The sequence below is a fragment of the Corvus cornix genome, chromosome 15 (genome assembly GCF_000738735.6).
Source record: "Corvus cornix cornix isolate S_Up_H32 chromosome 15, ASM73873v5, whole genome shotgun sequence".
NCBI lineage: Eukaryota > Metazoa > Chordata > Aves > Passeriformes > Corvidae > Corvus > Corvus cornix.
The window spans coordinates 635,911-649,830 of NC_046345.1; the positions used below are offsets into that span (position 1 = coordinate 635,911).

General features: G+C 45.1%; 1 protein-coding gene across 13 annotated transcripts in view; it reads left to right on the forward strand.

The window, feature by feature from the left end:
* RIMBP2 (RIMS binding protein 2) overlaps positions 1 to 13,920 on the forward strand; it is an 81,739-nt gene that overhangs the window by 61,266 nt on the left and 6,553 nt on the right. For 8 of the 13 annotated variants that reach the window (XM_019285220.3, XM_019285221.3, XM_019285213.3 and 5 more), the window contains 8 exons: positions 1,559 to 1,710; positions 2,058 to 2,519; positions 4,159 to 4,302; positions 5,045 to 5,203; positions 7,567 to 8,262; positions 9,964 to 10,081; positions 11,832 to 12,016; positions 13,576 to 13,744. In XM_019285220.3, the coding sequence (XP_019140765.1) occupies positions 1,559 to 1,710; positions 2,058 to 2,519; positions 4,159 to 4,302; positions 5,045 to 5,203; positions 7,567 to 8,262; positions 9,964 to 10,081; positions 11,832 to 12,016; positions 13,576 to 13,744 (2,085 nt within the window). The remainder of the gene's footprint in view (positions 1 to 1,558; positions 1,711 to 2,057; positions 2,520 to 4,158; positions 4,303 to 5,044; positions 5,204 to 7,566; positions 8,263 to 9,963; positions 10,082 to 11,831; positions 12,017 to 13,575; positions 13,745 to 13,920) is intronic. The other 5 variants (XM_019285223.3, XM_039560903.1, XM_039560904.1 and 2 more) reach the window with 1 other exon arrangement.

Below are 13,920 nucleotides of genomic sequence, written 5' to 3' on the forward strand. Positions count from 1 at the left end.
TGTTCTCTGCTGAGGAGCTGAAGCGCAGTGAAGCCTCAGCTTTCAGATGCAGACATCCCAGAATGTTCCCCACTGCTTCATTTCACTGAGAGCACTTTCACAGAAACAAGTCAACTTCTCACTGTTGTGTAGCGAAATAAAATAGCAGCAGTTGAAGTGGTTAGAGGCTGATGCCTGTATTTCAGAGTCACTGGAACAAAGGGAAAGGATGGATGTGGAGTCAGTGATGGAGTTACCATCACAGTGTGTCATGCAATTGAACTCCTCATCTTGATTCATCAAAGCAACGGAATTGCTTCCATTAAAATAGAAGTAGTTCTATCTTGGGCACTCAGATCTAAAAATAGAAGTAAGTACAGGATCAGGACCAATGGGCCTGCTGCGGTTTTTTGGAGCTAATTTATGTAAAAATACCCATGAGGAGCCAAGTGTAGCAGAATTCCAAAACAAACATTTATGCTGATGACCAAGACCATCAAAAGTCATCAGGAATAATTTCCCATTTAATGATGGGAGGAAATAGAAACCATGCTGAGCCTCAGGCACTGCACTTTATTAAACCTCTCTCTGCTACAGCCCGTGAAGGTTGAGGCAGACTCCCTGGGGATTGTTTGCTTTCGGGAGAATGAAAGGAAGGTGACTTCTGCAGGGGCAGATTAATGTCATTGTCATTGGCAAGATGCTGGGTTAGATCAGGTGCATTCTTTCTTGTAAACTGAGCAGCCTGGCTGGATTGGGAATGCTGGCTGTCAATAAAAGACGATGATCAGAAAGACTGAAATTCAATCCTGAACCAAAATCCCTCTTGGCCAAGAATAGTATCAGGTCAATTTGCATACTCTCAACTTGCAGCTAAAAATACTTTATAGATGCAGGGGTGCTATGAGCAAAAATTTCCTGTTGTGCCTGTACTGTCCTGAACACGACTGTGATTTTATTCCCATGCCCACGAGAGGATGAAATCCAGTGACAGGAAACCAGTGAAATGCACTGGCAGTTTGCCAGTGATGATGTGTGACATTTGCACGTGCATCATGCGCACAGTTGAAGTGTTTGTAGCCTTTTTGGTGGATGAACAGGAGTTGGTTGCGTTTAGTCCACTGGGAAAAGCAGTCTCACAGCAGCCAAGATCTGTGTTCTCCTGGCTGTTTGCAGAGAGGGCTGCAGCTGAGCCCTGATTCTGACACGTTTTAGCAGGAGACTCTGCTCAGGGTTTGATGGTTACATTAACACAACAGGATGCTTGAAAAATGTATGAACTAATAATCTCTGTGATATTTTTACTTGGGCTTTCTGGCCAAAGTAGAGCTATTTATAGTAGGGTAATGCCTTTTAATTAAGGAGGTATTTGGTGTGCTATTACACTGACTTACTGTAAATGCCTTAAGAGGTTAGTGGGTGTATTTTTTGATTCAGTGCAGACAAAAGACTGTGAGAACACTTGTCCTGTAATCAGCTGGTGGAAAATGCTGAAGTTCCAGCTTGCAGCCCACATTGCACCTTAGTTCACTGCGCTTCTGGTCTGAGGCTCCAGAGTGACCACTCCCATCTCCCTTAGGTCCTCCAGCTCCACCTCAAGATGTTGCTGTCCGGGCCGGGTCCACACCAGGGACTGTCCAGGTGTCCTGGAAGCCCCCGGCTCTGACGGCGACGGGGACGTCCCACGGCGCCAGTGTCACAGGTTACGGTGTTTATGCCAAAGGGCAGCGGGTGAGTTCCCTTCCTGCCACGGTGACCGTCTGCTCTAGGCCATTTCAGCTGGCAGGTAAAGGTGTGACAGCCCTGGGGTGGGTGCAGGGGCTTCGTAGCTGCCAGCAGACCCTGTTCTTTTGTTTGGGCACAGCTTGCTCCCTTTCTAGAAGCCCTTTTGGCCGAAGGGGTTGGGAGGATAGAAGCTGGCCCGTGTGAGTGGTGTGGAGCCCGGTGTGGGCTCCTGCAGCCCACTCTGTGCTGGCAACAGTTCACTCTGCAAAGACTTTGAGGGTTGTACTGCAGTGGGGCTGAGGGGAGGGCAGCACATGATTTCATGCTCACAAGAGGCTTGTTTGTGCACTCAGGTGGCAGAGGTGATCTTCCCAGCAGCAGAGAGCACGCTGGTGGAGCTGCTGAGACTGCGGAGTCTGGAAGCCAGGGAGGTGACCGTCCGAACGCTCTCTGCGCAAGGGGAATCAGTGGACTCTTCTGTTGCTGCCATTCCATCTGACCTCCTGGTGCCTCCAACCCCTCACCCCAGAACTGCTCCCAAATCTAAGCCATTAGCAAGTGCCGGAGCCCCAGAAACCAAAGAAGAACATTTAGGCCCACATTTAAAAAGGGATGAGTCATGGGAGCAGACTCGTTCGGTGTCCCCTGTCCATGGACACATGCTGGAGCCACCCAATTTCCATGGCCCACTCCAGGGGAGGAGGTCTCCATCCCCCAACAGAATCCTCCCCCAGCCTCAAGGCACTCCTGTCCCCAACACTGTCGCAAAAGCCATGGCAAGAGAAGCTGCACAAAGAGTGGCAGAGAGCAGCAGGGTAAAGGCAAACATCTTCCTGAGGCTTTTTTGGGCTGGTTTGTTCATTGTGACACTTCCCACCAAAGATTTTTTCATCATGTGCTTTAAGGAGCGGGTAATCATTCCCAAACTCTGAAGATCCATAGTCTGAGAAGAAGCAGTGTGCTGAAATTCTGGGCTCATAAAGCCTTCCTGTGTCTGCTGTCATGGATCCACAGGGAATTTTACCTATCTGCCCTTCTCAGAGCTACACTGTCACACATGCTTGCAACTGCTTTTCATTCCAGCTCCTCCTGGAGCTGCCAGCAGCGGCACTGCCCAGGGACACCCCTGGTTTGGACACCACAGTGACCCATGGCTGCTGCACTGACTCAGACCTTTGCTAGTTCATTTAAACCCCACATTTGGGGCTCTGGGGTCAGTACAGCTGATCCTGCATCCTGACAACGTGCTGTGGGTTTTCCACACAAATACGCAATATTTAAATACTCCCAGTGCCCTGGGCAGTTGCTTTCTCATCACAAGCTGCTCGCAACTGTCTGTTACTTTGTGCAAGCTGAGGTGTCACTTACTTCATACATTTTTTTGGTCCTTCATCTGGCAATCATCAGTTACGTCCAGTTTTTAGTCTCCCACTGTATCTCCAAAATAGCTCCATTAATTTTGACAGTTCACACGTCTTAACAGCCCCAACTTATTGACTGTTCCTGTTTTGGGATGCATTTGATCCAGTGGGTAAATTGAGCCAGCTTTTGAGAACCTGAATAACTCTGGATCAATAAGGTCTGATAAATACATGTGTATGCATGTGTATATATCTTCCTTTTGTTTATAAAGGAAGAAAACTGGGATGTAATAGAGGGAGAAAAAGCAATTGCTTTCTTTGGGCCTATGAGGTGAAAGTTGATTTAAGAACCATATAGAGAAAAAGAGAACAGAAATGCTTTTTCTGGTGTGGAAAATTGCTGACATAACATCTGCTCTGAACCATGTCTGACTGCATTAGTTTAAGTGATGCTTGAAATGTTTAATTCAGGAATCTGGACAGAAGTTTATAGATGAATTAATTCTGAATTAAATCAAGTTCTGCCAGTGATATTTGCCATGTTTAGTCCCCTGTGGTACAAATTCTTCACTTAAGAGCTGCAGAAGGAGCTGTGTGCCTGCTCCTGCCCTCGTCCCCCCTGTTGGGTGGCTGATGGGCACTGTCACCAGAGCAAGCAGCAGGAATTACTGAGGCCAAGAGGCACCTCAGAGCAGAGCAAGAGCCCAGAGCCTCATTCTGTGGCTTTTTTAGTATTGAGGTCAAAAATGCCATCGTGGCTTGGTCACCCGCTGACTCTGCTGAGCGGAAATGCCTTTGTCAGCAGCCTCTGCTGTAGGATACTGAGAACTTTGGTAAGTGGAACAGGGAGGAAGGCTGGCAGCTGAGTTGGTGATCACGCAGAATCAGGTAGTTGTGTTTATGAGCGAGGGTAATAAAACAAGCAAAACATTCTAGGAAAACTCCTTAAAGGTTCCAGCCAGGGGAAACTAACGGCGCTTTAAACCATGAGTACACTTAAATGTGGTGTGCTTGAGTCTCCATATTTGCCATTTCTGCCACTGGGTGCAGGAACCAACTGCCTCACAGTCCTCTGGTGTTGTTGCTCTGTTAGATGGAGAGGAGGAGCGTGTTCAGCGAGAGGAGCAGCGCAGCCCAGTACTCCGATGAGGAGGAGGATGGTTACGATTCCCCCAAGGTCAAACGAAGGGGAGCTTCGGTTGACGATTTCCTGAAAGGGTCAGAACTTGGAAAGCAGGTAAGTCACCTGGCTCAGTTATTGTATCAAGTGTTCAACGGGAAACAAGTATTTTATGAAGCTGAGCTCTGCCCCGGTCACCTCCTGCGCATTGTGGCTCGTTGGTGACGAGAGGCTGAGCCGGGGGCAGGGGGAGGCTCCTGCTACCGGGGCCTGACGGGAACTGAGTGCTCGGTACCAGGGATCTCCTGAGCATCCTCCCTTCCAGCAGGCACTGGAAACTGAATTTAGCCAGTCTATTCCTACAATGTTTAAGAGAATTAAAGCTTCAAATGCCATCATCTATAGCTGTAGCATACGATGGGGGTAATATCCTGCAAGAATTAAATGCTGATCACTTTTAAATTATGATGTGATGTAACAAACAGCTGTGAAGAACAGATGACATGTGAATTATCCTAAGGCTTTTACAATTTGGTCAGCAAGTCCATTGATGCATGAAGGACCTCTTTAATAAGGAGAATTTAATTAAGACTAAAACTAGATTTGGTGCTGTGGATGGAGATACCCTTTGTTGTATCACCTGAGATTAAGATAGGATTTCTTGAATTACCATCATAAACGGGCAGAACCACTCCTACACGATGTCTCCACTAGAGCAGAGCCCAAGCCTTGTGATGTAACTCATTAGTGGTTCCCAGAGTGACATTCCAGCCCAGGAAATGCTCTAGTCTTCATGCTGTTATCCAGGGATTATCAGCTTTAGAGGCAGTGAAGGTTTTCCCCTCACCTTGTCCCTCAGCCTCACTACTGCCACGGGGATGAGTACCAGACGGAGAGCAGCCGGGGCTCGGACCTGTCGGACATCCTGGAGGAGGACGAGGAGGAGCTGTACTCGGAGATGCAGCTGGAGGACGGCGGCCGGCGGCGGCTCAGCCTCACCTCGCACAGCGCGCTCAAGGTGAGCGGCCTCAGGGAGGCCCTGGGAGCTCCTCCACCTCGGATGCGGCCTCCAAAGCATTTCTTGCAGTCAGTTATGGATTCTGCAGACCATTAAAGCTCACGCTGTCTATAGACCTAGAACTGGGCCGCTTTAATGCATCTATTGCTTTATTTTTTTCATTGTTTAGTAGATAAACTTTAAACTAGTTTACTGTTTTCCTGTATGTGATTGTTGCAGCTGCAGCTTCTCTTCTACATCTGGGGACATTCCCCGTGTCTCTGGGAAGATGCACTGCATGTGCTACCCTGAAAATGATTTGTTTCTGAGCAAGGAGATTTGTAAAAACTTAGAAAACAACTTATGTTTTTCATGTCTGAGTGATTTGTCTGTGTATCCAGTGCTAGTCCCATGCCTTCCACAGGCTTTAAAGCATTCTTGTAAGAAAGGGAGTTGTTTTCAGCTTTGTTTGATCAATGCTTTATCAGAACTCCTTTTGCTCTGATTATTAGGGCATCACCAGAGTAGGAAATACCTTCCAGAAATACTGCTTTGAAACAGAAATATTCATCGTGAAAGACAACTTCAGTATAACAACTAAAGATCTGCAAAACACTAAACCTACCCAGTACTGAAGAGATATTTCCCATATTACATTTGTACGTGTAAATTGTGTTTGCCTCTTCGTGTGTGTAGTAATTACACAAACTGTGTTTTCTTAGAAAGCACAAACCTGCAGGTCAACTTCTTTTTAGTAGATTGTTATTTAACTAAAATCAACACTATTTTCTCATGCGTACAAGAATTCTGACCATTCTTCTGACTGCTTTCATGGGCTGTAAATTCAGTCCTTTTATTCTGATACTGTCTGGAATGAGACAGGCACTTTTTCAGAAGAAGAAATTGTCAGTGTTTCTGTTACTGCACCAACATAAGGGTTGAAATCCTTCTGCAGCCTGCTTCTATCCCCTTCCCCTGGCAAAAAGAATAAGCCCTGGACTGTTCTTGTTCTTTATGCATCAGAAGCTGTATTTACTTCTTGGATTTAAATCGATAGTGCCAGTGTTGATACTGAGAAAATTCCAGAACCTTAACGGGTGTAGGGAATGGTTTTTGACCTGTTAAGGTTTGCAGGCTTCTCTTGGTGTAGTAGTCTATCAAAACTGATCTTTTTTCCATTTCTGTGGCACTTTGTCTCAAGTTTCACAGCTGTTATACACATTTTAAAACCAAATGAAAATAGGTGAAATAGTCATAAAGTACTTAGAAAGTCCCGTGTGCCTGAAAGGGGACAACATCCAAACCCCAGCTAAGTTCAGAATGCTCAGAGAGAGATACTGCTGAAATCTCCAAGATGATCCTGTCGTTATTTATGGGTGCTCTTGAGTCCAGAGATGCCCCTGATCTGGGCATTAAGCACAAGGAGAGATGATCTCTGGGATGCAGAATCAATAAATCCTGTCAGTCAGAACCAGCACCTCCTGTGTTTATTCCCTCCTCTCTTCCCAGAGCCCACCGAAGACGCTTGTAGGATTCTTTGTCAGACCAACCTGTGTTTCATGGAAATGGAACAGGAAAATTGCAAAATATATCTGGTGTGTCCAGAATGCTTATTTTACCCGGTCTGGGATAGTTTTTTACCTGCTTCTGGCATAAACAGACTTTTACTTCTGCTCACGGCTGATTTTCAAATACTGGTTTTATGAAGCAGGTACAAGATTATGATGAGAGATTTGATGGCAGTGCAGAGCAGGTGGCATCAGAGAGCAGCCTGCGTCCCAGGGGTCTTTCCGTGGAAGCCAAGCTTTAAAAATGGTGCAGGTTTTTTAGAATTTTAGAAAGGAAACCAGAACTCCTTTAATGATGCCTGCAGAAGAGCTCTCCTCTGGCAGGAGACTGAAGATATTTGCTACCTATATAGGATAGTTCGAGAGATGCAAAGCAAGAAAGCTTGCTAGGGCAGAGCTGTGATTCTCAGATATGGGTTCTGCTTACAAAGAAAATGAAATGGCAGTTTGGCATGGGGCAAGGAACGAGTTTTAATGCCATTCTCATTCACCATGCTGGAACCTGTAGGCAGCTTTCATTACTTTGTTTCAAATGTATGAGTTTATTCTTGTCAAGGGCATCACTCAGTTGTTTGTACTGACCTCTCATGTTCTGTCTGACATCCAGCAACTTCTTAATCATGTCTTTATTTTTCACAGATTCTCATTCAAAGCATGACATCCTTTTCACTATATAAGCTGCATGTCTTATGTTTGCCATTGCTCTCAAACTAATTCTGTCTTTATTTTTCTTTTCTTCTCCCTTTTCCCTCCCATTTTATTTTTGTCACACGCTCTTTGTTCCCTGTCTGGTTTCTAACATTACATAATCTTAAGGAGTACGATAAGAATAAGACCACTGAAGCCACTTTTTTGGAGCAGCCTGACTTTTCACAGCAGATACACCACAGTAAAAGGCTTTTCAGTATCCCAGAAGTAGCTGAAGAGGATGGTGAATACTCTGAACTGCTGTACAAGCAGGGTTTAGGTGTGCCCTATAAAAAGAACCCCAGAATAGCTAGAGGCTCTAGAGCGCCCAGGCCCTGCAGTCAAGAGCAGCAGCACGGCCCGTGGCACCCGGCCCAGCCCAGGATGCCAGGCCCGGAGGAGCTCGCCGCGGACGACAGAGGATGCAAGTTGGGCCGCTCGGTGTCGCGGAGCCCGGACAGCGGCCTGGACTGCGGCAGCGAGGAGGACGAGTCGCGCTTCGGCCCCAGGCCCGCGTGGGAGCCCGGCCCTGCCTGCGCCTGCCGGAGGGGCCCGCGGCCGCTGCTGGCCCGCAGGAGAACCCTGACCAGGCAGAGCAGCATCGAGGAGGATTTCGGGGAGCTGGGGCCTTCCTTTGTGGAGCCCAGGAGCGACCAGGCCAAGCCCAGTCACGAGAGGAAGTGCGAAGTTCAGAGAGGCCGCAGAACAGAGCGCTTGTCTAACCAGGACGTTCAGGGGGGCTGGAAGACCAACTTTAAACCAGCTGACTCTAGGGCAGCTGCTGTCCTTGCAAAGCCATTCCACAGAGATGCAGAAGACTCTCTGGTGTGTGAAATATCTTCCTTCTAACATCTGCTTGCCAAATCAGTCTGTTTTCTTTATTCTCTTTAGTTTTTGTTCTTTATTTTTATTGGTTTTTTTTCATTTTTTTTCCCAAATTGATTTTTAAAGTCCATGCTTTGGACCTGTCTGCTACGTTTTCCCTTTTTTTTTTTTTACTTCCCCATTCATTTTTGTTTATTACACTGCATTTTCGTTTATGGTCCTCTTTTGTATCATGCTGAAATCAGATTAATTTGCTTTACAATGATTTTCCCACAGAACAAATTACAATAATGGCTGCTTTTATTAAAGGACAACTGAATCTAAATTTTAATTAAGGGTTAGCTGAACTACAATTTTTCCAAAAGATTGCTTTTCTTTATTTTGCCCATCTGAATGTTGCTTTAAAAAAAAATAAAAAGCTGCATTTTCAACTGGACAGATGTTTCATCGGTATTTTTTAATTTTTTTTTTTTTATTATTGTCAAGGAATTCATTTCATTGTGTTGTTTTTATTCATCTCATTCCCAGAATTTTCAGGATATGCTCTTTATCATGGAACATCTCAAGACAAGAATCAAGATTCTCCCCCGGTGTGACAGTGGCCCAGATTTATGGAGTCACAGCTTCATCATATTTTCATTTTCTGCCTTACCTCTGCACTGTCACTACTTTGCCGTCCTTTTTAGACCATCTCTTCTTGCCTTTGAAGTTGCAGACTGCATCTCTGCAGGAGGATGCAGGCACAGAGCTGCTTCCAAAGGGAGAGGCCAGGGCCATTGCACATCTTCCAAGGATGCTCTGCACCATCTTGCCTGTTTGTATTTCTGCCCATTAATGTCTAGAAGAGCCTCTGGGTGTGAGGGATGCATCCGTAGGCTCCCCAAAGACCAGAGCAAGTTCTTTACTCTCAGTCTGCAACAGCCCAGAGTGGGAACTCCATTCTGATGCATTTCATGTAGGGCAGAGATCAGCTGCTGCTCATCGAGCCTCCCAGTTCAGGCTGAAACGATCCCTACACATTTCTCCCATCAGAATTGGTGACCAAGCTGTATTAATGTCAATGGCTGCACAATAAACTCTGGAGAGCCCTAAAATACACCTCTAGTTACCTAAATAGCCCAGTTTGCTGCCAGCGTAGTGAGCAGAGCCAGCTGTGACGTGAGATGGAGTGTCTGCATCCCTGTCTGCATCTGTCACTCACCTGTAAAAGGCTTTGGCAACGAGGGCCCTTCTAGCACTCGGTGTGCTCAGAGACACGAGGAGCTGCCCTGGTTCCCCTGCTGCCAACGGGAGGGATCTCCATAGCTGGGCACAACGAGGTTTGCCTTGGCAGGGCAGCCCCAGCTCCACAGCTCTCAGACTGCCTGTGCCACTCTTCAGGACACTAAAGCGCCACCTTAGCAGCAACAACAAAGGCAAAAGAATATTGCAAAAATTATTCTTTTCTTTTCTTTTTGTTCTGATGTGTGACTGCTGGTTACAAAACTCTGCCATAAATCAGGGAACCATTTTTTTTCTTTTGCAGGTTTGCCAGGCCACAGTATTCCCTTTTCAGCTAACCTTTCAGTTAAAAGCTAAGTTTAGTTGCCTTTAGAGCTTGTGCTTCCAAACGTGATTGACCTGATTAATGTCCAGCCGTGTAACCACGATGTTGCCATGCATGGAACTTACAAACCTGTTTTTTCTGTTGCTGTTTTTTAGCTTTTAGGTAACCCAGCCTCTGCAGGACGGCCTGAAAGGGTGGAGCACGCAGGGCGAAGGTCCTCGCACGGCAGTGCAGTGCCACAGAGGTCTCGGCCAGTGCTGGTCCCTTCCATTGGTTAGTTGGACAGATTGGTGCATTTCTGTTCTTTGCAGCCTCAGGGCTGGGAAGGAAGTCCTTAAAAATGAAACAACAGACACTTGTCTGGAGCCAGGCTACTCTTAGGTTAAAGGGGGTGAAGTGGGCTGAAAACAGCTCCACCGAAATGAGTGTGGTGGGGCTTCACAGGGGCGTCAATCAGCCATCACTGTCATTTCTGGGAGTTTTTTCATTAAATTTAGTGGCTACTGGAGCTTGTTTAGGCTTGGTTAAGCTTAGGCACTGCTAGATCTTACCTAGGAAGAAATCTGCTGGCAGGTTACTTTGTGGTCAGTGAAATAAATGTGGCCATTCAGCATCCATTCAGCCATGCACCCTTCCATTCATCAGCCATCATCTTGCATTCACTTTCCATTCTCTTGAATACTTTTTGGAATTTAGCAGGGAAAATAGAAACTGGTAAATGTAGAATTTGCATATATTTATTAGATTTGATATTTCTGACACTAGTCTCTGTTCTGCTTTAATGATGACTTAATCTATATGCTGTGAATTCCAGAAAATCCAAAAATTAGTGCAGAGAAGATAATGGAACCAAGAGAAACATGTAGCTGTTCAAACTTGCACTCTAAACTGCAAATGACAAATATCCACACTGAAAATCAGGAAGCATATGGAAAGCAAATGCAGAAAGTGTTTTGTGAGCTGTTCATGGAAATTTACTCCATGAAGATGTAAAGTTGGTCTGGTTCCTGTCCCTCATCTGGACTTTAATTTGTGAATACTGTAGGCATCATCATGAGGAGAAGGAAGCAGTGCCAGGCAATTCTCACTGGCTTGGGTGTGAGTGAGAGACGTAAGAAATGGGGAGTACCCGAAGGAAAGAGACCAATCACTGAGGAATGCTTTTATTTTTAAATATTAAATATTTCCCCCTTTTCACTGACTCACACTGAAATACCTGTACTGTAAATTAAAAGCGAGATCGCCCTGGTGGGCAGGATTCTTTGAATCTCCTAGCTGATACTGAAATGTAGATCAGAAGCACTCAGAGCTGCAGTGTGTGAGGCCTGCTTAGGCTGTGCAGCGCGGCACGGCCGGGCAGAGGCTGCTCCTCGTCCCACATGCTGCTGTAAACCAGGATGAACGGCCCAGATGTCAGTGGAATTGCACTGATCTCAGAATGCTGGCGAGGAGAATCAGCTCCAGGGAGGCTGTCGTGCTTCTCCTGCCAGGTCATTGCTGCTGAACCAAGCAGCTTTGGGATGATGGTGTGACAAATGCCAGATTCTCGTGTCCTCGTTCTTCTCCTCTGAAAGCAGCCTTTATTTCACGGGAGGAAAGATTTCTGGCTTGAGTTTACACTACTTAAAGCGAGTTTTGTATCCAAGTTCTTTATTTTCTATTATCTGTTAAAACATGGGGATTTTTTTAATAGTGAGACAGTAGACAAGTTTGGGTTTCTTTCTCATTTTCATTTTAATTAAAACATAAAGGAAGTGATTGAACTTGCCAGAGCTCACTTTCTGTCAGCAAAGTTGGGACAGAAAACACTAAGCGATGACTTTGCTGTTTAGTAGTTTAATAGCAACCAATAATTTCTGATAATTTTCTGGAAAAAACCCCACCAAGCTTTATAGGACATGCAGTGAGGTTTGGATCTTTTTTCACTGAAATGCCAAACACATTTCAAATATTAACTGGGATAGTTGGGCGATGAGGCCAACATGTATTACTGAATTGTTCTTTTCTGAATTAACTTCCACAGATGGCTACGGCGGTCATGATCATCTTTCTCCGGATATTTATGAAGAATCTGAAACAGATCCTGGCACAGAAGATATTTCTACTCGAATATTTGTTGCACTCTTTGACTACGATCCACTGACCATGTCCCCGAACCCTGATGCTGCAGAAGAGGAGCTGCCATTTAAAGAAGGACAGATCATTAAGGTGAGATCTGAAACCAAGGGAAACAAATAACAATTTTACAAACAGGGTCTCCTTTGTACCGTGGGAGAAAGCAGCCCAGCTGATCAGAATCCAAGGGGTTTTTCCTTCAGAGGTTCAGGCTGTAAATCTCACTGGACCTGGAACTTAATATCTAATGCTAACGGCTGAGAAATAATTACAAAATGGGCAAAAACCTCAAAGTTGCTGTAGATAGTTAGGGCCAGACTTAATTAAAAATTTAGGTTAAGCCCAAAATTGTCACTCTGAAGCTCCCTATGTCCATTGGCACAAACCCTGCAGGAAAACCTGCTTCAGAGAGGATCTTTTCTGCAGAGGAACCCCAGAAGTGCTGAGCATTGTACAAACCAGAGCTGCTGCATTTTCTAAATGCTGAACCCTCCTGGCTAATGCACACTTTGGATTAATTCAAGTCCTCAGTCAGGTGTTTCTGTTCCCTTTTCTGGCTGTTTGGTGTAAAATACCCATGGCTGCCTTTCAGCAAGGCACAGGAGAGCTGGGCTGTGTCAGGGGCCAGGGACAGTTGGGGCTCTGTTGATGTTTACAGCCACCCCTCCAGCCCAGCTCACCCCAGCCTCTGCCCCTGCAGCTGCAAGGCAAATCCCTGCACTTTGCTGGCGTGGTCTGAAAAAGCCAGCAGATATTTCTGTGGGATCAGCAGCAGGGAGTGTTTCCTCCTGCAGCCTGGAATCTGCTGTGGTGCAGGCTGGGCAGAACTGAGAGAGGCAGAAGGAGCAGCTGCTGGCAGTCCAAGGAGTTGAGATTTCAGAGTGATCTGGAGCAGAATCTGAAAAAAAAATTGGCTCATTGGAACATTACCCATTTCAGAGATTAAACTGTAATTTAAACTATTAAAATACTGACTGCCTTCCTCTGGGTTGGGTTGGGTTCTAACACAAATGCCTGTACCCAGCTCACAATCTTTGTGCTGTTAAATACTCTGTTTGGTATTTTGCTTACCTCACATAGTTAATGCAAAAAAAAAAAAAAAAAAGAACTTGTTTAAGAGCTTCTTTTCCTCTGCAAGAATGTGCATTTCATTCAGGTATTTTTTTTTACACCTTGAATCATGTTTTTAAATTAAATCAAAAGACAACAGCAGAGCTTAAGTACATACATCAAGTACATTATGTATGAGATAAGCATTTTTGATCATATAAAAGTTGTTTGAATTAAAATAATAACATTTTGGCGCAATTTTGCATATGTTTCATTTTGAATACAGTGTCATAATAATTGGATAAACATCAAGTAAACATCTGGCTCAGCACAGGAGAAACTGATGCCTTTTAATGCGCTTCTTGTGGCTTTCACTGCTAACAAAAAAAAAAAGTCCAAATTCTGCTTATGTATCTAAAGTCACAAGTTAAATAAATGCAACAATTCCAGTTTTATAGCCTAAGTCAGAATAGTCCAAAACTAAAATAATTCCCTATCTAAACTGCAGTCATCATCTATGCTTTGCTAAGCCTTTAGCCTGCACTGAAATTCCTAAAAATGCTGAAACCTTTTGACCAATATTACCATTCTTCGAATATCAGGTGTATGGGGACAAAGATGCTGATGGGTTTTACCGTGGAGAAACCTGTACAAGAATTGGCCTTATCCCATGTAATATGGTCTCTGAGATACAAGCAGATGATGAAGAGATGATGGATCAGCTTCTTAAACAAGGTTTCCTTCCCTTGAACACACCAATTGAGAAAATTGGTAAGAGCAAATACAGACATTTCACTTCAGGCTTTGGGTGCTGTTAACCTGGCTGCATCCACTTTACCTCATTTTTATGCAGATGCATCTAAATCTTGCAGTCATTTACTGCCCCAGGGGATACATTCTGTGTCAGTGTCTGGATGGCTTTATGCAACTGATATTTAATCTTGGTG